The sequence below is a fragment of the Lathyrus oleraceus genome, chromosome 2 (genome assembly GCF_024323335.1).
Source record: "Lathyrus oleraceus cultivar Zhongwan6 chromosome 2, CAAS_Psat_ZW6_1.0, whole genome shotgun sequence".
NCBI lineage: Eukaryota > Viridiplantae > Streptophyta > Magnoliopsida > Fabales > Fabaceae > Lathyrus > Lathyrus oleraceus.
In genome coordinates this window covers 341,188,477-341,210,250 of record NC_066580.1, presented here as the reverse complement: position 1 = coordinate 341,210,250, position 21,774 = coordinate 341,188,477, and the positions used below count along the sequence as shown (strand labels likewise).

General features: G+C 39.9%; 1 protein-coding gene and 2 long non-coding RNA genes across 3 annotated transcripts; 2 read left to right on the top strand and 1 right to left on the bottom strand.

Moving 5' to 3' along the window:
- Window positions 1-263: 263 nt before the first annotated feature.
- LOC127121388 (uncharacterized) lies at window positions 264-808 on the top strand. The gene is made up of 3 exons (XR_007803437.1): window positions 264-396; window positions 499-573; window positions 661-808. It is a non-coding gene; the product is annotated as an uncharacterized LOC127121388 (long non-coding RNA).
- A 13,307-nt stretch (window positions 809-14,115) lies between these two features.
- Window positions 14,116-15,217, top strand: LOC127123145 (filament-like plant protein 6). Its single transcript, XM_051053394.1, has 2 exons — window positions 14,116-14,155; window positions 14,568-15,217. The coding sequence occupies exons 1-2, from the start codon at window positions 14,116-14,118 to the stop codon at window positions 15,215-15,217; spliced, it is 690 nt and encodes a 229-aa protein (XP_050909351.1).
- Window positions 15,218-15,789: 572 nt separating this feature from the next.
- On the bottom strand, window positions 15,790-17,114 carry LOC127121387 (uncharacterized). Its single transcript, XR_007803436.1, has 5 exons — window positions 16,986-17,114; window positions 16,678-16,785; window positions 16,496-16,572; window positions 16,290-16,350; window positions 15,790-16,189 (listed from the first exon to the last, which is right to left on the bottom strand). It is a non-coding gene; the product is annotated as an uncharacterized LOC127121387 (long non-coding RNA).
- Between the last annotated feature and the right edge of the window lie 4,660 nt (window positions 17,115-21,774).

Genomic DNA, 21,774 nt, shown 5'->3' with positions numbered 1-21,774 from the left:
AAGATACTAGTGACCGAGCTAGTCTCAATTGTCAACCGAAATTTCCCGAGGTAATTATATATGTTATTATGAAATTAAAATAGCACTTTTTTACTTGACACATATACACGTTAACAATAACATTTATTATTGGTTTAGGGCATTACACCTTGTCAACTGTATCTATCGGCACCAACTTATCGCATAGTTGGCAAGGGAAAAGTGCACAACACTTCGGGTGAATTACTTCACCATAATCCCCTCCCGGTGGGATATATGAAAGTTTTGGTTGACCTTGTATTAGATACCGACGCGCTTCTACCATTACCTGACGTTGTTTCAGAGACAACGTTGATGCGAGATGCAGTCGGATCCTTTGTTGGATGACCGTCAGATCTAATTTTCCCAGATGCCGAGGTATATATGTTCTAAATGATTATGAATATTTAGTATATATTCACATTTCAATTCAGCTACAATTATGATATTTAATCAATACTTATTACATGGTAATGTTAGACTCCTACAAGACCCACACATAAAGCTGGTAAAGGGATTTCAAGACGCATCGAGTCGGTTGCATCTCAAAAAGAGGTACAAATATATATACCCATTGAATTATATACGCAACGATTCTGTTGCATCACAAAAAGTCATGATTTAATTTATATGAATTTTTAGGTTCCCGGTCGAAAGTTGAAAAAAGCTGGTAAGGATATTCCAACGACGTCCGGGACAAAATCTCAAATTATGATGCGTCTTGAGAAAATGGTGGAAGAGTCCGATATTATGCACGGCGCCATCCGTAGTGTAGATTTTGATGAAGGTGTTTTCGGAATTGCTCATTCCAAAATAATTGCAAAGGAGGACATGCAACAACTTTTTGAACACGAAGAATTGGGCATCGCTGTCATTCATACATACATATGGTACTCCGATCAATCTATTATTTACTTAGTTGAACAATTTATTTACACATTTCAATGAGTAGTCTAATGTTTATTATGTTTCTATTTAAGGTATATGTATGTAACATTGATGCGGGGAACTGAATTGTGTAACCGATTCAATTTTATTGCTGCTTCCCGTATCAACACAACATTTATAACGAAAAATCCAACATCCGTAAAGAATGAACTAGTCGATAGATTCATGGCGGCCGACGATAATACTACACCCAGTTTGTATTTTTTACCGTTTAATTCTGGCAACGGGTTAGATTTTCTTTCTAATAATTTCATTCTAATCTATGTATATCTTTTACGTAGAAAATTTTCATGCATCTAAATTTTTGTTTTATTTTACAGTGGTCACTGGGTGTTGGTTGCTATGGATCTTTCGAGACTAATGGTATATTATCTCGATTCGTTATCGGGTGATTGGAGTAAATATCCGAGTATGAAGAAGACGGTTGATGCGTAAGTGAAATTCCCCTAAATATTCGTGTGTATTTGTATATTTAATTATGTCTGTCAGATTGATCTCAATATACGTTTTTATTTTGTTAGGGCAATACTAAAATTTAGATCGAAAAAGAATTATCGTAATAGGAAGGACATTACCTGGGTCAGAGTTCAGGTATATATTAAGTATCTTATTTTTGCTTATAATAGTGTTTGCTTTTTGCTTATAATAGTGTTTGTAAGAAATTAACTATATATATATTGTTTGTTTTTCTGTGTAGTGTCCTCAGCAAAACAATTCGGTCGATTGCGGATTTTTTGTATTGAGATTTATGAGAGATATCATTGCGTTGAATCGTATAGACGTCCCAAAAATGGTATGGAATAATAACTTAGGGTTTATTTTAATATTATCGGATATTTCATCTAATTTGTTACTAAATCATGAATATGTTTTATTCTCTTAATTGTAGTACTTTGAGGAATACAAATCTTACTCAAGAGCTCATTTGGATGAAATGAAGGATGAATTGTGTCAATTCATTTTTGATCAAAGAATCATATAGCTAGGTTGTATATTGTTGTACATATATGTATGGAATGTTGTTGTTGTATGTTGTTGTTGTATATATGTTGTATATATGTTGTATATTGTTGTTGTTGTATATGTTGTTGTATACTGTTGATCAAAGAATCATATATTAATGTTGTATATATGGAGGATTAATGTTGTATATAAATGGATTCATGTTGTATATATCAATGGATTAATGGTGTATAACATTGGATTAAAGGATGAAATCAATATGAATTTTACACTTTTGCAGCATGCGAACAGGTTCCCAATTAAATACCCACTATTTTTCAAACAAATTTTTTTAAAAAAACTAACACTTTAGAGGGCGCTTTCTGTAGGAAGCGCCCTCTAAACACTTTACATTGACAACTTTAGAGGGCGCTTTGTCCAGAAAGCGCCCTCTAAACACTTTACATTGACAACTTTAGAGGGCGCTTTGTCCAGAAAGCGCCCTCTAAGGTGGCCCTTTATGGACCACTCCAGAGGGCGCTTTTTTCTGAAAGCGCACTATAATGTGGCCCTTAAAGGGCCACTTTAGACAGCGCTTTCTCCAAGAAAACAAAGCGCTGTCTTTACCTATGCCAGCGCCACTTTAGAGGGCGCTTAAAAGCGCTGTTATAGGCCAAAATAAGCGCCCTCTTTTCCCTTATTTGGCGTAGTGTATGCATATGTACTTGGTATAAAGTGATGTTTACAAACAAATAGAATGGGGGGATGAGAAAAGAATTCATTAATTATATTTTTGTGTTTGACAAGACCTTCGGTCTTGTGCCTACGTACCAACATAAAAATGAGGGATCAAAACCTTGTAGTTCGTGATACAAATTTCAAAGTGGATGCATTGCTTTTAACAAAATTAAGTTTCAAAGGCCCAAAGTCCTAAAAATGGTTTGAATGACTTATTACTTTTTGGCTTTTTGAAATTTCAAGTCAAGTATAATTAAGTTTATTTACAAGTTTGATTTAAGAAAAGAAGTTTGAAAGTGCAATGACATAAGGCCAAAGTTTCTATCTTTTTGCAAAGTGGTCAAAGTTTAGAACAAAATAGGTTCAATCAAAGAAGATTTTGAAAAGGGAGGGAGAGATTTTGAAATTAAAGAAATGGTCAAAGTTTTGAAATAATGTCTTTCATGAATTTAGCATAAGAGGGCATTTGCTCAAGTGCCTCCAAGAACAGAATGTTGATTTCAAGCTTTTTGAACATCTCCAAGAACTTTTCAAAGTTCTTCTCATGTTTCTCCTTCTTCTTATTTCTTGTTGGGAACGGGAGTTTGACAACCGACTTTGATTCACTAACTTTTTCTTTAGCTACCGGTTCAGGTACTGTCACCTTCTCACTAACAACTTCATTCTCTTTTATCTCCAAATCAACTTCAAGAAATTGGTCCTCTTGTTCATCATCTTTTTCAGGGACTTCTTTTGCCTTACCACTCCTTGTTGTAACAACACTCACATTATTATGCTCTCTTGGATTCATAACTGTAGCACTCGGTAATGCACCTGGTGTTTGCGAACCCGCAAATTGTTGAGCAATCTGACTCATTTGCACTTCCGGATTTTTTATTGAAGCACCAGTGTTTCTCAAATTACTTCTAGTCTCCTCTTGAAATTGAGAACTTTGAGCTGCCATTTTTTCAATGGCAATTTCCCAATCTGCTTTCCTGGGAACCTGTTGTTGGAATTGTTGTTGAGATGGATGAAACTGCTGCTGCTGGTAAGGTTGTTGTTGTGGATGGTATTGTTGTTGTGGTTGACTTTGATACTGGGTGGGCACTTGCTTCTAAGCATTTCCTTGTTGGTCCTTCCAGGAAAAATTTGGATGATTTTTCCATCCAGGATTATATGTATTGGAGTACGGATTATTCTGCTTCAGAAAATTAATCTCTTCAACCTGTTGAGCAGTTGCCACACAATGCATGGCGAAGTGCGGACCTCCACAAATTTCATAACTAACAGCTTGAATAGGTTGGACCGGTTGCACTTGTGCCACAGTTTGCGTGTCAAGAGTCATTTTCTTGAGCCTTCTCTCAACTTCAGTTGTTATTTGATCTTCCATCTTCACAACTTGATTTGCCAATTTAAGATCAATGATACCTTCGGGTTGACTTACACTGCGGTCATAGAGTTCCAGATGTTCATTTGCTGCAATGGCTTCAATGATTTTCTTTATTCCCGTGGCTGTTGTAAAGTTTCCTGAGCCACCGACAGCAGTGTCTATGAGTTGCTTAGTCTTCATTCTAAGTCCATTCACAAAGTTTTTCATCTGTTCAGTTGCATCCATGTTATGAGTAGGACAGGCAACCAACAGTCGCTTGAACCGCTTGTAAGCGTCTCCGAGTGACTCTCCTTCTTTCTGTTTAAAGTTAACAATATCATATCTCTTGCGGATATACACAGAAGCAGGGAAGTACTCATTCAGGAATGTTGTCTCCATTTGTTGCCAAGCTGTTATGCTTCCCGCGGGTAAAGAGTAAAACCACTCTTCGGCATCTTCCGACAATGTAAACGGGAACATAACCAACTTTTTTGCTTCTTCTGAGTGTCCCTCAATTTTCAACGATGTCGTCATGGTCAGAAATCTTTGTAAATGCTTGTTGGCATCTTCATTGATTTTTCCGGAGAACGGTCTTCTCTCGAGTTGACGAATCGTTGACGGGTGTAGCTGAAAGTGGTCAACATTTACCGGTTGGTTCACAATTATTAACCTTTCAGTAGGAGCATTTGCACCCCAATAGTCACCCAAAAGTCTCTCTGCAGGAGGTGGTGGGGCTTCACCTTGTGGTTCAGCCATTGGTTCAGAAACAGCTTCTGAGTCTTCTGAATGAACAGAAATAACTTCTTCTTTTTCGGACTCAAAAACAATAGGTGTTGATTCTGAAAGTTCCAGCCTAGCTTTTCGTCGTCTTGCACGCAATAATCTTTCGGGTTCTGCGTCAAAAAAGAAATTCAGCTGAGGCCTTACCTCGCATACACAGATTAGACAATTATTAGATTAAACAAGAAAAATAAAAAAATTAGCTGCAGAGCAACAAAATTCCAATTGAATTATTTTTCAACTTATACTTTTGGCGGTCCCCGGCAACGGTGCCAAAAACTTGATCGGTAAAATAGCAAGTGTACTATTTGCACCAATGTAGTAATAAAAAGGGGTTTATCCCGAGTAACGATCTCGAGAACTGTGTAGAAAGTATCAATTTTTATAATAATTCAATTAAACAAAAGTTCATATGGGGTTGGATGTTTGTTTTCACAATTGATAAGGAATAAAAATATAAAGCGTATAAAACTCTTTTAGTCGATATAAGAAATAATGCTAAGGCCAGGTGTGTGAATTGTTGTGTATTCCACTTTTTCCATATCATATAACATCGATGCTATTATAATTCAAAACAGTTTCTCCATAGTAGTTTTCTCTAATTCCTTAGCCAAAACCATTTAACAGGCAATTTCACTCCGAATTCCTTAGTCAATCAAATTGCTGTTAAGAAATATTTATTTTATCAAGAATTTACGGTAACCACAGTTTGATCCTCATTCCTAAGTGATTAAACGCGGGTTTTATTATACAACAGTGATAAGGCGGTTTGTCCGACCTAAACCTTAACCAGATATCAGAATTTCATTTGTCCGATAAAATTAAGCATTAAGCGCGTTGTATAATAATTTGAATTACGAAAACATCACTGATTATAAGAACATGGATAAAGTATTCATACATAGCAATTCAGGGACACCCCCTAGCATTGGGGGGTTTAGCCTCTCATAATATTCAAAGACAAAAGATTACAAATTAAAGACATTACAAGTTGTTGTTGATGAAAGTTGATCTTCAATTTCTTCTGATCTTGAAGATCTCTTCTCTTCTCCTCACCTTGCAAGGTTGCTTCCTCTTTTCGTCTCCTTTCTTTTCACGATCCAAAAAGTCCTTTTTTCAGTGCTTCCAATCCAACTAAATAGTTTCCAAACAACTAAAAATAATGCCAAATGCCCAAAATGCCCTCCGGATGTCCACAGGAGTAAAAATTAGAAAAATTAGAATTTTGAGCGAAATGGCCAACACGGGCCGTGTCAGGTGACACTGTTGCCCATGTTGGCTCCTCTATAGGTGCACAAGACACGCCCTGCTGACACGGGCTGTGTTAGGTGACACGGGCACCCGTGTCAGCCCACTGTTTTCCTGGGTTTTTGCTGGTTGTTCTGCACATGTTGACACGGGTCGTGTCAGGTGACACGGGCACCCGTGTCAGCCCCCCCTGTTTTGTCTGTTTTTCGCTTTTCCTTCAGTCTCTATCCTCCCTTCTTCCGGTACATACTTTCGGACTTTTAATCACCTGGAAACCAACATTCTACACAGAAACGCATAAAATGCGACAAAAATGCGAAAAACTACTAATGAAACATAAAACAAACGGAAATTCATACAATGCAATAAACTAAAGAAATCACTAAAATAAAACGCAAAAGTTACCGATTCATGAAGATTCCATGCTGGATAGATGATGAAAACTGAGTGTAAATGGTGGCCGATCAATGAACATATCAAGGATAGACTCAAGCAGGGGAGAGAAAGATACCCATCACCGGTTAGGATGAACATATCAAGGATATACTTCCTAGGGGACTAAATCCACTAGGGACTCCACTGTTGGGAAAGCTGGGGTAATTTCACTGGGTATTGGGCAAAAAGTAACAAACTGCAAACTAAGAAGAATATCACCAGTTAATGAACAACAGACTCTTAGGGGACTCAAATTATCTATCTAGGTAAAAACTAGAAAGGAACGGTCAATCAAGACTCAACCCATTGAGGACATTACCCAAAGGGAGTGATTCTATCCAGATAATTAACCGGGGAGGAAATTGAAATAATAATCATCCACGAGGAGACAAACTCAGTGGGGAAAAGGAGAAAGGTTTAAATCTTTCTGCTTAAGAGGCTGACACTCTACAATTGAAGGAGGACAGATACCAGATTTGTATGGGGATAGAGTACCTCCATAGCAAAGAGTAATAATCTCGAATGAATCATGCCAACCATGAAATTATATGAATGTGTATGTATATGTATATATGATGATTATGCTGACAAAGACGATCATAAAGGATACGAAGGTGTCTCGAAGAAATTTGAATCATCGGTACAATCCTGGTCAATCCACAAAATATGGAGACAACTGCTGGAGAACAGAGAGATCAACAATCCAAAAAGGCTCAACCCCAACTGGGGAAGAAGCAGATCTGCTGAGGAAGGAAACCTCAAATCTGTAGGGAATTTTAGGTCAACACCATAAAAATGGGATACAACCCTACAGAGAAAATGAACTGCTCATAATCCAGGAGGAAACTCTAACTGGGAGCAAGTTGAATGGCGATCGGCGGGGAAAATAATGCAATCTATTGGGGAAGTCAACCATATCTGCTGAAAATTAACCCTGCTGGGGAAACACAAACTCCGTTGGGGAAGGAAGAAACTCCATCGGGGAAAATAACACACCGCAGGGTATCCGAATCAACTAACTCAGCTGGGGAAACAGAACGAAGCTCTACTGGGGGAAAAAACACTCCGTCGAGGAACTGAATCAACACAAACATCCAGGGATACCCAAAGGGTTAACTGCTTGGGGAACCTCTAATATTTTGCACTTAAGGACCTGCTATCCATTAAAATACTGCTGATATTCCTTTTAATTGCTTTGAAAAATTCTAGCTTTTATATATTTATGAAAAACTGATTTTGATTAAAAAATTAATTTTCAAAATGATCATAATAAAATTTAAAACTATTGGCTGAAGTAAATAAGAGTAGAAACAATTGGATAAAAGCTCAACTGTATTTGATAGAATGGTAGTCTGTAAATGACAAGACTCCATACATTTTACAAAGTTGAAAATGGTAATTTACATGGAAAAGGGTTACATTGAATACAAATGATCCTTAATCCTTCTACCAACTCTTGATATCCACTACGCTCTTGACCGCTACTGGGGTGATGAATCGATATCAACCCTTGTGCTCAATCAAATCTTCAAAACCTTGAAGATCAGCAGAATGCAGTTACTTGCCATAATCCCTAATTTTTGCATAAGTTACCCCAAGGTGGGGTACTCAACTTATCGAGAAAACATTTCTGTTTTATATCTCTAATTTTTGCCTGGACCGCCCTTTCGGGTTTTCGATCCACCGAGACGCTCATTTTTGCATAAGCCGCCCTTTCGGGTTTTCAACTTAGCGAGTTGTTCTTTTATTTTTTTAGGCGAAGTATTTCTTGACTGCATCTGTGTTCACAGGACGAGTGAACTCTTCACCATCCATAGTTGTAAGTATCAATGCACCGCCTGAAAAGTCTCTCTTAACAACATATGGGCCTTCATAATTAGGAGTCCATTTTCCTCTAGAATCTGGCTTAAACGTCAAAATCTTCTTGAGCACAAGGTCACCTTCTCTGAACACACGAGGTCTGACCTTCTTATCAAAAGCTCTCTTCATCCTTTGCTGATACAACTGACCATGACACATGGTAGTCAATCTCTTCTCTTCTATCAAATTCAGTTGATCAAACCTGGTCTGACCCCATTCAGCCTCAGTCAACTTGGCTTTCATGAGCACACACAATGAAGGAATCTCAACCTCTACATGGAGTAATGCTTCCATACCATACACAAGAGAGAAAGGGGTTGCCCCTGTTAAAGAGCGGACGGATGTACGATACCCATGCAAAGCAAATGGGAGCATCTCATGCCAATCTTTGTATGTGACAACCATCTTCTGAATAATCTTCTTAATGTTCTTATTTGCAGCTTCAACAGCCCCATTCATCTTAGGTCTGTAGGGAGAAGAATTATGATGTGCAATCTTGAAGTCTTTACAAAGAGCTTCCACCATATTATTATTCAAGTTTGATCCATTGTCAGTAATGATCTTGCTTGGCACACCATAACGACATATGATCTGATTCTTGATAAACCTTACAACAACTTGCTTGGTTACATTTGCATACGATGCCGCTTCGACCCATTTTGTGAAGTTGTCAATTGTCACCAAAATGAAACGATGTCCATTCGAAGCTTTGGGTTCAATCATCCCAATCATATCAATTCCCCACATGGAGAAGGGCCATGGGAAGAGATAACATTCAATAGTGTCGGAGGAACATGAATCTTATCAGCATAAATTTGACACTTGTGACATTTCTTCACAAACTTGCAACAGTCAGATTCCATTGCCAGCCAATAGTAACTTGCTCGCAACATCTTCTTTGCCATTGCATGTCCATTAGAATGAGTACCAAAGGAATCTTCATGCACTTCGGTCATCAACAAGTCTGCTTCGTGTATCCACGCATTTGAGCAAAACCATGTCGAAGTTTCTCTTGTATAGTATATCACCATTCAAGTAGAAGTTGCTGGCAAATCTTCTCTGAGTCTTCTTATCTTTCAAAGATGCCCCGGGCGGGTAAATCTGACTTTGGAGGAAACATTTGATATCAAAGTACCAAGGCTTCTCGTCTTTGATCTCTTCAACAGAAAACACATGAGCTGGCCTATCAAGACGCATCACAAATAAATTGGGAACTTAATTCCAATACTTCACTACCAGCATTGATGCCAATGTTGCAAGAGCATCTGCCATCCGGTTTTCATCTCGAGGAATATGATGAAACTCAACCTTTGTAAAGAAAGTTGAAAGCCTCCTCGCATAATCTCTATATGGTATTAAATCGGGTTGATTTGTCTCCCATTCTCCTTTGATTTGATTCATAACCAAAGTCGAATCACCGAAGACATCTAAATACTTAATTCTGAGATTCATGGCCTCTTCAAGCCCCATAATGCAAGCTTCATATTCTGCCATGTTGTTTGTACACTTGAAAGTCAATCTAGTTGTAAATGGTAGGTGCGTATCTTAAGGAGTAATAATCACTTCCCCAATGCCATTTCCATATTGATTAACAGCTCCATCAAATACCATGACCCAATGGAACCAGGTTCTGGCCCTTCTTCAAGCAATGGTTCATCATAATCCTTCAATTTTAAGTACGAAATCTCTTCATCAGGAAAGTCATACTGCACTGACTGGTAATCTTCAATTGGTTGGTGAGCCAAATGGTCAGCCAAGATACTACCTTTGATTGCTTTTTGAGATCGGTATTCCATATCATACTCTGAAAACAACATCTGCCAACGGGCAATCCTCCCAGTTAAAGCAGGCTTCTCAAATATATACTTGATCGGATCCATTTTGGATATCAACCAAGTGGTATGATTCAACATATACTGGCGCAGACGCTTAGCAGCCCGAGCCAATGCGCAACAAGTCTTCTCAAGCATCAAATACCGAGTCTCACAGTCGGTGAATTTCTTACTGAGGTAGTAAATTGCAAATTCTTTCTTTCTAGTCTCATCTTGCTGACCAAGAACACAACCCATGCTATCTTCGAGCATATTCAAATACATGATCAACGGTCTTCCTTCAACAGGTGGAGACAAAATTGGAGGCTCAAGCAAATATTCCTTGATACTGTCAAAATCTTTCTGGCAATCTCCGGTCCAATCACAAGAATGATCTTTCTGAAGAAGCTTGAATATAGGTGCACATGTGGCAGTCATGTGGGAAATGAATCTGGAAATATAATTCAAGCGGCTGAGAAAACCTCTGACTTGCTTCTCAGTTTTGGGTGCAGGCATCTCTTGTATTGCTTTGACCTTGGCAGGATCAACTTCAATACCCTTCTCTTTGACAATAAAGCCCAACAACTTACCATAACGAACACCAAAAGTACACTTATTGGGATTCAAGCGGAGTTTATATTTCCTCAAACGCTGGAATAGCTTCAACAAATGCTTAACATGTTCCTCTTCATCAATCGATTTAGCAATCATGTCATCGACATAAACTTCAATCTCTTTATGCATCATATCATGAAAAAGAGTAGTCATTGCTCTTTGGTAAGTTACACCAGCATTCTTTAAACCGAAAGGCATCACTCTATAACAGAATGTTCCCCAAGGTGTAATGAATGTGGTCTTCTCCATATCTTTGGGTGCCATCTTGATCTGATTGTATCCGGAAAATCCATCCATAAACGAAAAGACTTTGAATTTAGCAGTATTGTCTACCAACATATCAATGTGTGACAGAGGGAAATCATCTTTCGGACTGGCTTTATTCAAATTTCTATAGTCAACACACATGCGGACTTTTCCATCTTTCTTCGGTACAGGCACAATATTGTCCACCCACTGCGGATACTCAGCGGCTACAAGGAAACCGACATCAATCTGCTTCTGCATTTCTTCTTTGATCTTCACAACCATATCAGGATGGATTCTTCTCAACTTTTGCTTGACTAGCGGGCATTCTGGTTTCAACGGCAATCTATGCTCCAAAATCTCAGAATCTAACCCAGGCATGTCTTGATAGGACCAAGCAAACACATCTGAATACTCTCGAAGAAGATCAATCAACCCCTTCTTAACATTTGGACACAGTCGAGACCCAATCTTGACTTCCTTCACATCATCCTCGGAACCCAAGTTGACTAGCTCAATCTTCTCTTCGAACGGCTGAATGGTCTTTTCATCTTGCTCAAGAAGACGAGATAATTCATCACTCACTTCTACCTCACTTTCCTCCTCGACCTCTAACACAGGGAATTCAAAATTTGGAGAAGGAGAAGGATCATTGTATTCAATGGGGTTTGGAACCAACCTGCATAATGATTTGATATTTTGACTTTGGAGAAGTGAATTTGTGACCAAATATCATGCAGATGGATAATTATATTATTTATTTATGTTTTTTGTGATTACCATTTTCAGAATAAAGCAAAAAGTAAAAACAAATATCATAGATGTGGATGAATAGAATTAATTTTATTGATGATCAATTTGAAAATTCCCAAACAATGTTCACTTCTCCCTTAGGCATAGGAGAAGGATTTTAAAACATATAAAAGCAATTACTTAGATCGATGCAAAATAATAGGAATATCAACAATAGTCCAATTGTTGCAAGCCTTTCCATGCGTCCAAAAATTGGTGCAGTCTTCCCCTTCGTCATCCTATAGCGCAGCAGCTAAGTGTTGTTCATTACCATGAATGAACCCTCCGCTACGGAAGCTGAGTTGCATATCTTCAGATCTAACAGTTGATGAGCCTTTCTGGAACCCCAAACCGGTTCTTCCCTTGTTGTCGGAGACCTCTACCATGCTCCCCCACTAATCAACAGTACCTTCTTCCACAATCTTTTGAGCATCTTTCAATGAGGACATAGGTGCCCCAACTCTCTTCTCAGCAGCAACAAATAAGGCTTGGAACGGAGTTCCAACCTCATCCTCAGCTTCAACATAAGAGAAAGATGACAGGTGGCTAACCAACAACGCCTTCTCCCCGCCAACAATCACAAGCTTGCCATTATTGACAAATTTGAGCTTCTGGTGTAAAGTGGAAGTAACAGCTCCCGCCTCATGAATCCATGGCCTTCCCAATAAACAACTGTAGGCCGGATGGATATCCATTACTTGAAAAGTAATATGAAAATCACTCGGACCTATCTTGACTGGAAGGTCCACTTCACCAATTACTGTTTTGCATGAACCGTCAAAAGCTTTGACGATTACACCGCTATACCTCATGGGCGCTCCTTGATAAGATAGCTCTGACAAAGTTGACTTTGGAAGCACATTCAGTGACTACCCGGTGTCAACAAGCACGTTTGATAAAGCATCTTCCTTGCAATTCATCGAGATGTGCAAAGCCAAATTATGATTTCTGCCCTCCTCAGGGAGTTCTTCGTCGCAAAAGCTGAGATTGTTACAAGAAGTGATGTTAGCCATTATGTGATCAAACTGATCTACAGTAACATCATGTTCTACGAATGCTTGTTCGAGAACTCTCTGTAGTGCTTCTCTGTGCGCTTCGGAATTCATCATTAGAGACAACACTGAAATTTTTGAGGGGGTCTGGAGAAGCTGCTCAACCATATTAAACTCGCTCCTTTTGATTAGTCGGAGTACCTCATCATCATCATTGGGTTTCGAATTGCTGGATTCACCAGACTTATATTTTGAACAACCAACTGGGTCTATACTAGGCACCTCCACTTTCTTACCAACAATCGTTTCCTTTTTATCCTTTGGGAACACCGGCCCAAACACTCGACCACTGCGGGTCACCTTTGTAACATCAGCAATGCTCATTACTGAACTGGTCGTAGGCAACGAAACCTCTTGACCATCCTTCATAATTGTAGCATTATACTGGTATGGCACAGCTTTATCATATGAATACGGGACTGGGCCCGCTAACCGTATTATTGTCATACCCCGATTTTGGTCCTGAATTTTTTATGTTTTTATTTTTGTTTAGCATGCTTGGCCTAACCTTACTTTGGTTTTATATGAGGATTGGTCCTGGTCCAAAGTCATGGTGTTGTTCATGTGATTATTAATACACATATGGTCTTGGTCATCCAAACAACCAACCTTCTTGTGTCACAAGCCAATTGTCAATCATGCCACTTGATTCATAAATATCCCTTTCAAATCCTAATCTTGTACCATCATTTCATGGCCCTGTTAACATATGTTGCCTGTCAAGTTATGTCCTTTTTTTTAAAAAAGTCAAGCATTCAAGTCATAAATAAACCGATGGTAAAACCAAATTTCAAATCATTTTTCAAACCATTCCAATCCATTTCATGTCATTTTAAGCCATTACATTTTATTCTACACAAGAAAATACAAGTCTTGACATTTTTGAGCAAATGTTGATTTTGGTCAATAGTTGACTTTTCGGTCAACTTTGACCAAAGTCAATCCAAAATCCAAAAGCCCTAATTTTCACCACAATCATCAATCGTTTGTCCATTTACAAGAAAAAATGAAAAAAAAAACATAAAAGATAGGCTGATACAAATATGAATAGCACGCCACTCTTGACAAAGTTGGATAAGAATGTTAGAGATGATATTTTTTATCATAACTGACACATATTATACAGCATAGAAAACATTGAGGAATATGGTGGCAGTATCATATGAATGTCCTTATATATACACAGAGATGTCAGCCACAATCAAAATATACATCAAGTATTCCCACCATGTTCACGTACACTTGAACAGAATGATTCATGAGGCATCAACTGAAACAGATAATGCATTCAGTTCAATGTGTTGTTTATCGTCGCTGCCAGGGTGAACAAAGACAGTAGCATGAGCCTTGGAATGCGATTTATTGGCTCCTTCTCGTGAAACAGATATTGAGCTCAAGGACATTTTGTCACCGCTATTGCTTTGACCGTCTTGATCATTGGATTGTAAAAGGGATCGGGATCTCCTGCCCTCAGCCAGTGCTTGAGAATCCTGAATAGATGAGATGAGGCTCACAAAGGATACTTCCAACCCTTTCCTCCGCAATGAAGTCGTCAGCCTGCATACAAGGCCAAAAGATGAAGCATTATTAAAATAAAGTCCACTAATTGCATAAAGATATGAAGAGGAGAGTTAACAAACCTTAGCTGACTCTACTGGAACTGTTCCATCACCATCAACACACACGAATCTGGGCTGAATATTATACTAAGGAAATGAAATGCCTGGGGAGTAGTTTACACAGATGTAACACAACACACAATAAAGCCGAACTATGTCCAAATCTCTGTAGAGTCATATTCACATCTGACGGGTTTGGAAGATCAAGTGAAGACATATGAAGAAAAGGTAGAGACACTTGAAGATGAGATCACGGAATTGAATGACAAACTATCAGCAGCAAACACGGAGATAAATACCAAGGAAGGTTTGGTAAAACAACATGCTAAAGTAGCTGAAGATGCTGTCTCAGGCTGGGAAAAGGCAGAAGCAAAAGCTTTGGCGTTGAAGAACCATCTAGAATCTGTCACTCTTTCAAAACTCACTGCTGAGGATCAGGCATCGCAGTTAGATGGTGCTCTTAAGGAGTGTATGCGACAGATAAGAAACCTGAAAGAAGAACATGAACTAAAAATACAGGAAGTCACCCTTGCAAAAACCAAGCAATTGGACAAGATTAAGGTTGAGTTTGAGGCTAGGATACGAAACTTTGAACAGGAACTCCTCAGGTCTGCTGCTGATAATGCAGCTCTGTCAAGATCCTTGCAGGAACGTTCTAACATGCTAGTCAAACTAAGTGAACAAATCGAGTTCTGCAACAGGTTCCCTGCAATGCACAAACCAATCTTAGCTACCACTCTGTATTATCACAAAAATAGTATATAAAAGCTACAAACATGATGGTCATTCCTAACAAATCGTGCCTACCAATGTTGTATAGCAAGGTTGAAAACCAAAACTTCAAAACAAGAACATGAACAAAGGTTACTGCAGCAACATTATAGAACCAACAACCTGCCAAATGCAATCCTAAAAGTCATGTGAATTCTTCCATGACCCCTCAATGAAATCAAGTAATGCTGTATATGCATTTCCTCAAAGTCTAGTACAGAGCAGCAACACAGTTGTTACACAGTCACCTCAGTGGAAGAATTCTGCAAGGGTAACTAACACTTCTCTGTCACCTCAGACTATGGCTTCTCCACCATCATCGTCCATTATGAACCCGCCACAGCAGCAGCCTCGTTCCCAGCAAGGCCTCACTCAAATTTCTTTTGCAGCAAATCCAAAATCGTCCACACAAGTGCAGACGGCAAGCTCCACCCAGTCTCCATCTCCTCCAGTTATGGTTGGCTCACCAACAAATTCCTCAATGTCCAAAAACACTAGCAGCCCAAGGACAACAATTCAACCTCAAGACCTGCAAGTAAACCCAACCACAAAAAAAACTAGTTAGCTGCATGTGAAGGTTGAAGCCAAACCATGATCATTGGATTTTCCTGCAGCAAAATCAGTGTGAACATAATCCAACTACCATTTCAGGTTCCGCTTCAAATAGTGGAAACACTAATTTGGGCGCTGGGGTTGTTTTGAATTCACAGTTACCGCTTCCTTTGCCCTCTGTTACTACTCTGGCTCAAACTGCTCCCAGTTATCCATCTGCACATATGCAAAGTAAAGGGCAAATTGGAAAGTCACAAACTGGAGCTGGGACCTCTCGGCGTAGGGGAAAGGAACAGGCAATAATGTCATCTCCTGTTCCGGTTTGTTTTAGGTCTTCTGGGCAGGGATCCAACTTATAATTTACCGACTTCATCTGGCGTTGTATCAGGCGATAAAGCCAGTGAATTAAAAAACCTGCAGGAACATAAGCATGCAAAGTGTGAGCATCAACCACAGCCTGCATAAATGCAATGTAACAGGGCATGGTTTAGTGATAGCCATTGGATTTCCTAACTGAGCACATCACAGGCCATGAACAATTTGTCCCATGAAGTGGATTCAGTGGACATCAAAGTCTGCAGTGGAAAAAGAGCATGAATAATTAGTGGAGTCATGAGAATTAATCAAAGGAGAGGATGTACATGTTAAGCTTGTAATGGCTATGACCAGTTCAATAGGTTGCATCTAATTCAATTGGTTTAATCCTAGCTCTAAGGTTACCTGCTACAGCCAAAGAACCATCGACCTTTTGAGTCCTCATTCACAAACCAACTGAGTTTTCTGACAAGAGAAATTCACTGCAGTAAAAAGGATAAAGTAAAACAGCAAGGCAGTTAAATTCCAGAAAAATCCCAAAACAGAATAGAGACAAAAACAAAGAAGAAGGCACATGCTCAGGTTACCTGTTCCAGATCCAAGTATCAAACGAGATGGACCAAATTCTGAGCATCAAAAAAGTGTTTTGCAGGAACGCCTCTTTTGAATCCAAGGACCAAATTCGAAACCCTAAGCTGAGAGCATAAATAGAGAGAGTGAATCAATAAGAAAAGGAGAGGCGGAAAAGAGACTATAAACCCTAATCCCAAAAAAAAGAGAAATCAGAGAAACGAAAAAAGAGGGAGGCGGACAACGATTCCACCAAGAACCCTAAATCCCCAAGTCAGAAAGGAAACCGATTGAGGGAGGCGAAGTAAAGAGGGTCGATTGTTACCTGAGCAAGGTGAGCTTCCTGTTTTTGTTTCAGTATGAGTTGTTGTGGGTGAGAGCGATTTCGTGAGAGCAATACCGAGAGTAGAGAGAGCGCGATTGAGAGGGTTTTGGTGAGATAGAGAGAGCGCGATTGAGAGGGTTTTGGTGAGAATGAGAGATAGGTGCGAGTGATTTTGAGAGCAGAGGGAGATTTCGTTTGAGCGAGTTTGAGAGATGCTGAGGTAGAAGGCGTTTGTTTGAGAGAGTGAGTTGGTGAGATTGGGGAGAGAGTGAGGGAGAGAACGAGTCTGCTACTGTTCTAATTTTTCTTTTTTTATTTCATTTTAAACAGAATAGGTTTTTTTAAAAACATTAAAGGTTTTGCTTAGAATTCCTAGGATATTAGGTAATAATTGTTTTTTCTATTTCCAACTTATTTCCCATTGATAACCCAACAGCCAGGCGGCTGGGTTTGATTTTTCATTTCTTTTTTGGTAGTCCAACAGACTTTTATTTTTATCTTAGTTTTTATTCTAATGTCTAATATATCTTGGTTTACATATCTAAAATAGCATTAGGATAATAACTAATGATAAATGGCCTAGTGGAGAGAGGGTAGTTTCATAATCTTAAGTGGAGAGGGTTCAATACTCATGTGTAGTATTTTATTTTCTTTTAGCATTTTCATTTCTTTCTTTTTTATGTTTATGCCTTTATTATACTCATAGTTTCATTTGTTAATAATGCAAATTTATTTTCTTTTAATTTCACCATTCATTCAAAACCATTTTTAAACTTATAAAAATCATATTTTTCTCGATTTAATATCGAGCCCATTTTCACACCCTTGTAAGTCGATTGCTTCATGCATCGCCATCTACCCTCATCCCTAACCCTTCTCCTTGCTCCACTCGTCAACTCTTGTTCCGATTAGGTAGCACCCATTAGATAGAACCCTTTGTATGATAACATAGGTAATATTCCCATATCCTTTTGTATGATAACATAGGTAAGATTCCCATTTCCTTTTGTATGATAACATAGGTAGGATGCCCTTATTCTTTTGTATGATAACATAGGTAGAATTCCCATATTCTTTGCATGCCAACATTAGGTAGATGTTCCCGTTTGTAAATCCTAACACCTAAGTACATATTGCATGACAACTCTAGGGCAGAGCTTCCCCCACTTCTAGACCTTTCCGAGTGCCTTCGATCTTGTGGCATGTAGTCCGTTCTATTGCAAAGAGGTAACTGCCTAAGACTCGATTCAGCGAGCTGCGACACCTACTGCTAGGACGTGAACACATCGCCCACTCTCCTTTGACACAACTGGTGTCCTCCTTTGTAAGTCCATGTTCAGATGGCAAGCCCTATGTAGGGGAACTACGTTGCTTTGATCCTCATACCAGATGAGGTACGTAGGCAGGAGGTCGTACGAGATCTCTCCGGGCACTCTTTTTTCTTTTTGTGTGTGTTTGCTTGACAGTTGCTAGGCTCGAGTTCCCGACTCCTTAGTAACTTGTTGCTTGTTTCTTCTTGTGTGTGTTAGGAGACGGATGTAAGCCCAGCAATTGGCATTCCGTATCCTATTGTTGCGTGCTTGGAGTCCGGTATAAGTCCATCAAGTGGCATCTGGTTTCCAGTGTGGGTTTGTTTGGTTCGGAAGCCGATATAAGTCCAGCGATTGGCGTTCGGGTTCCCTGTTTGCCTTTTTTGTGTTTTGTTTTGTTTCGGCGTGCGTGAGCCGAACTACGGCAACTCTGATTCTCATGTTCAGATGAGATACGTAGGCACAAGATGCGATGTCTTGCCGAGTTTGACTAACAACTAACAACTAATCCTTGTTTGCTTTCGCCCTTGTTGCGATCCTTTCTCTTGCCCTAGTTGCAATCGAGACCCTTATTCCCGTAGTTAGTTTGAACTACGTTTTGCTCTGATTCTCATTCCCGATGAGATACGTAGGCATAAGACGCGATGTCTTAGCGAGCACACATCTCTTTAACCCATAGGTACCCGAGCTACGAAGACTCTGATTCTCATATTCAGATGAGATACGTATGCAATGGATGCGACATCCGTGCGAGTCATTTTTCTCTTGACCCTTTTAGTAAATAGTACATTAGATAAACACACACCCTTTAGACAAGAAACAAACAAGAGTGGATCCCGTAGAGTACTATGGATGCGTAGGGGTGCTAATACCTTCCCTTCGCATAATCGACTCCCGAACCCAAGATTTGGTTGCGAGACCTTGTCTTTTCCTTTCCTCTCTTCAGGTTTACTTCGAGCGTTTCCTTTCCCTCCTTTGGGATAAATAACGCACGGTGGCGACTCTCCTGTCATCTTTTTCTTTCGCCGGTTGTTTTTTCGCACCCCTTGTACTTTTCAGGCTGCGACAGCTAGCGACTCTGCTGGGGACCCGGTTTCCCTAAGCGAGTCCCTCCTAGCTTTTGTAGGTTTCTTGTTTGTTGGGTGTTTATTCTTTTGTACAGTTATTTATTTTCAGCATTTACCTACTTTACCTTATTGCATTCATGTACATATGTTTGTTGTATCTGTGGGTTCTGTGGGTTGTTTGTTTGTTGGGTTGGGACTGTTCTATGAGAGATAAGCCCACTACCCAGGCTTGAGTGTACACATAGGTGTTAGAGTGGATAGTCATGAGGCTTGCGTGGTATGTTGCTACGTTAAGTCGTTCATGAGACCCACATTCCAGACGAGGTTTCTGTTGGATATATTTTGTCCTATGGGTGTTCCATAACGACAGATATTCCTTTAGAAATCGTCGACTCTGGTGACCATTTCCTGAGAACTCAGTCGAGGCCTCTCCTCCGAGACGCGTTTATGTTAGCTCTGGTGGGCGCATTCTCGCTGCTCAATCCGAGGACCCCGAGACTGGGAACTTGCTTTAGGATATCCTGTTGAGGGGAGTCATCAGAGGTCTTTTATCCCGAAATAATACCAAACCTTCAGTGGTAAACGTATTATTCTCGACTGAAGGGCTAAAGCTGACAAACTTCTGTTCTTAGAACCTACCAGTGAGGGGCGGGCTAAATTCAGGAAACCTTAACCTCCAACCAACCCGGTTTTCTGGAGCAGAGTTTTGATCTTATATTATATTCCTCAGTGGGTTTCTTTTCAGACAGTGCAACCCGACAGATGTTCAAGCAGATACAACAGTCCTGATTTCCATGTCACTGCATTGCATCACATCATTCCGCATTCATATCACTTAATACATGTTTATCTATTCCCAGGGGTTTACATCTTCTTCTTGATTCCGGTCGGGGTTCTCTTGTTTTTCTACGATGGACATTGGCAGAAAGAGACACGTCGCCTACAAGTTTCCTGTGGTTTGGTTGAAGCCTATTCAACAACTGATGAAGTTAATGGATCACGATTCTCTAAGAGGATTCCGGAAGGATTACGGTTTGATTCTAAGCTTCGTCACGGTTCTCTCCAAAGATCAACACGATGCTCTATTCACACTGCTGCAGTTCTATGACCCTCCATTGAGGTGTTTCACATTCCCGGATTATATTTTGGTCCCTACTTTGGAGGAGATTGCCAGTTTTCTCAGAGTTCCCATCAAGTCACAGTTGTTGTTCTACAGTTCTGAGTTTCTGCCCGATCTCAGCATGGTTGCTTCGGCCACATATTTGGGGAAATCAGTCATGAAGGCTAATATGTGTCAGAAGGGAGGAGTCAGTGGTTTTCATTTGAGTTTCTTACTAGGAGAAGCAAAGAAGAAACTTGACGATGGTGACCAGAGGGGTTTCAATGCTGTGTTGGCTCTTTGTGTGTATGGGGTTGTCCTGTTCCCTAATGTTGCAAAATTTGTGGACATAGACGTCGTACGCCTCTTCGTATTGGGAAATCCGGTGCCGACCTTGTTGGGAGATTTCTTTCATTCAGTGCATCACAGGAATGAGAATAGAAGGGGAGGATTGGTGAATTGTTGTGCACCTTTGTTTTATAAGTGGTTCAGTTCTCACCTACCCAAATCAGGAGCGTTCGTTGATGTCGAGGACTTGTTGAGTTGGTCGAAGAGATTGATGGGGTTGAGAGTTGAAGATATTTCTTGGTGGTCCGACCGGAGCTTGCTTCGGGCGAATATTATTCACAGTTGTGGGAACTTCCCAAATGTACCGTTGGTAGGAAGAAGAGGAGGAATCAACTATAATCCTTCTCTAGCAGTCAGACAGTTTGGATATGCTTTAAGAACTCCGCCTTTGGAAAAGGATGTGGAAGAATCTCTGTTTTTCCATTCTTCGCCTGATTTGACTGTATCCCGTAAGGCAGTTGAGGCTTGGCTCAAGGTGATCAAGAGAGGAAGAACTGTGCTTGGAAAAGGAGATTGTAGAACTTACCCTCAGTATGGAGAGTGGCTTCAAGGAAGAGTCGAAGAGTTGGGTCTGCCGTTTCCTATAGAAGAACCTTTGTATCCACCTACTCCTGCGCAGTCAACAATGGTGAGCCGAGAGGAGTATGACAAATTGAAGAAAGCCATGGAGGAGCTTCAAATTGAAAACTCGGAGTTAAGTGTGAAGTTGCAAGACTATGTGCATCAATTCCATGAGGCAGAATATCAGAAGGGGGAAGCCGTCAGATTGCAAGGGGAAGCAGAAAGGAAATTAGCTGTGGAGGTGGACTTCTTCAGGAAGACAGACAAGGCCTTAGGATCATCCAGTTATGAGTTGAAGCGAGTCAAGCAACAATTAATGGATGCTCATGGTAAATTGGCAGGGTGGCAAGAGCGATGGGATGCATTTTCAACTTCTCGGAAGGAAAAGGAGGAGGAGATGGTGA

What these genes read in the sequence shown, in the direction of transcription:
- LOC127123145 (XM_051053394.1), top strand. Translation starts at nt 14,116, where the DNA reads ATGCATTCAGTTCAATGTGTTGTTTATCGTCGCTGCCAGG. An exon ending in TGTTTATCGTCGCTGCCAGG is followed by an intron (nt 14,156 to 14,567) that starts GTGAACAAAGAC and finishes CCTGGGGAGTAG; the next exon opens with TTTACACAGATGTAACACAA.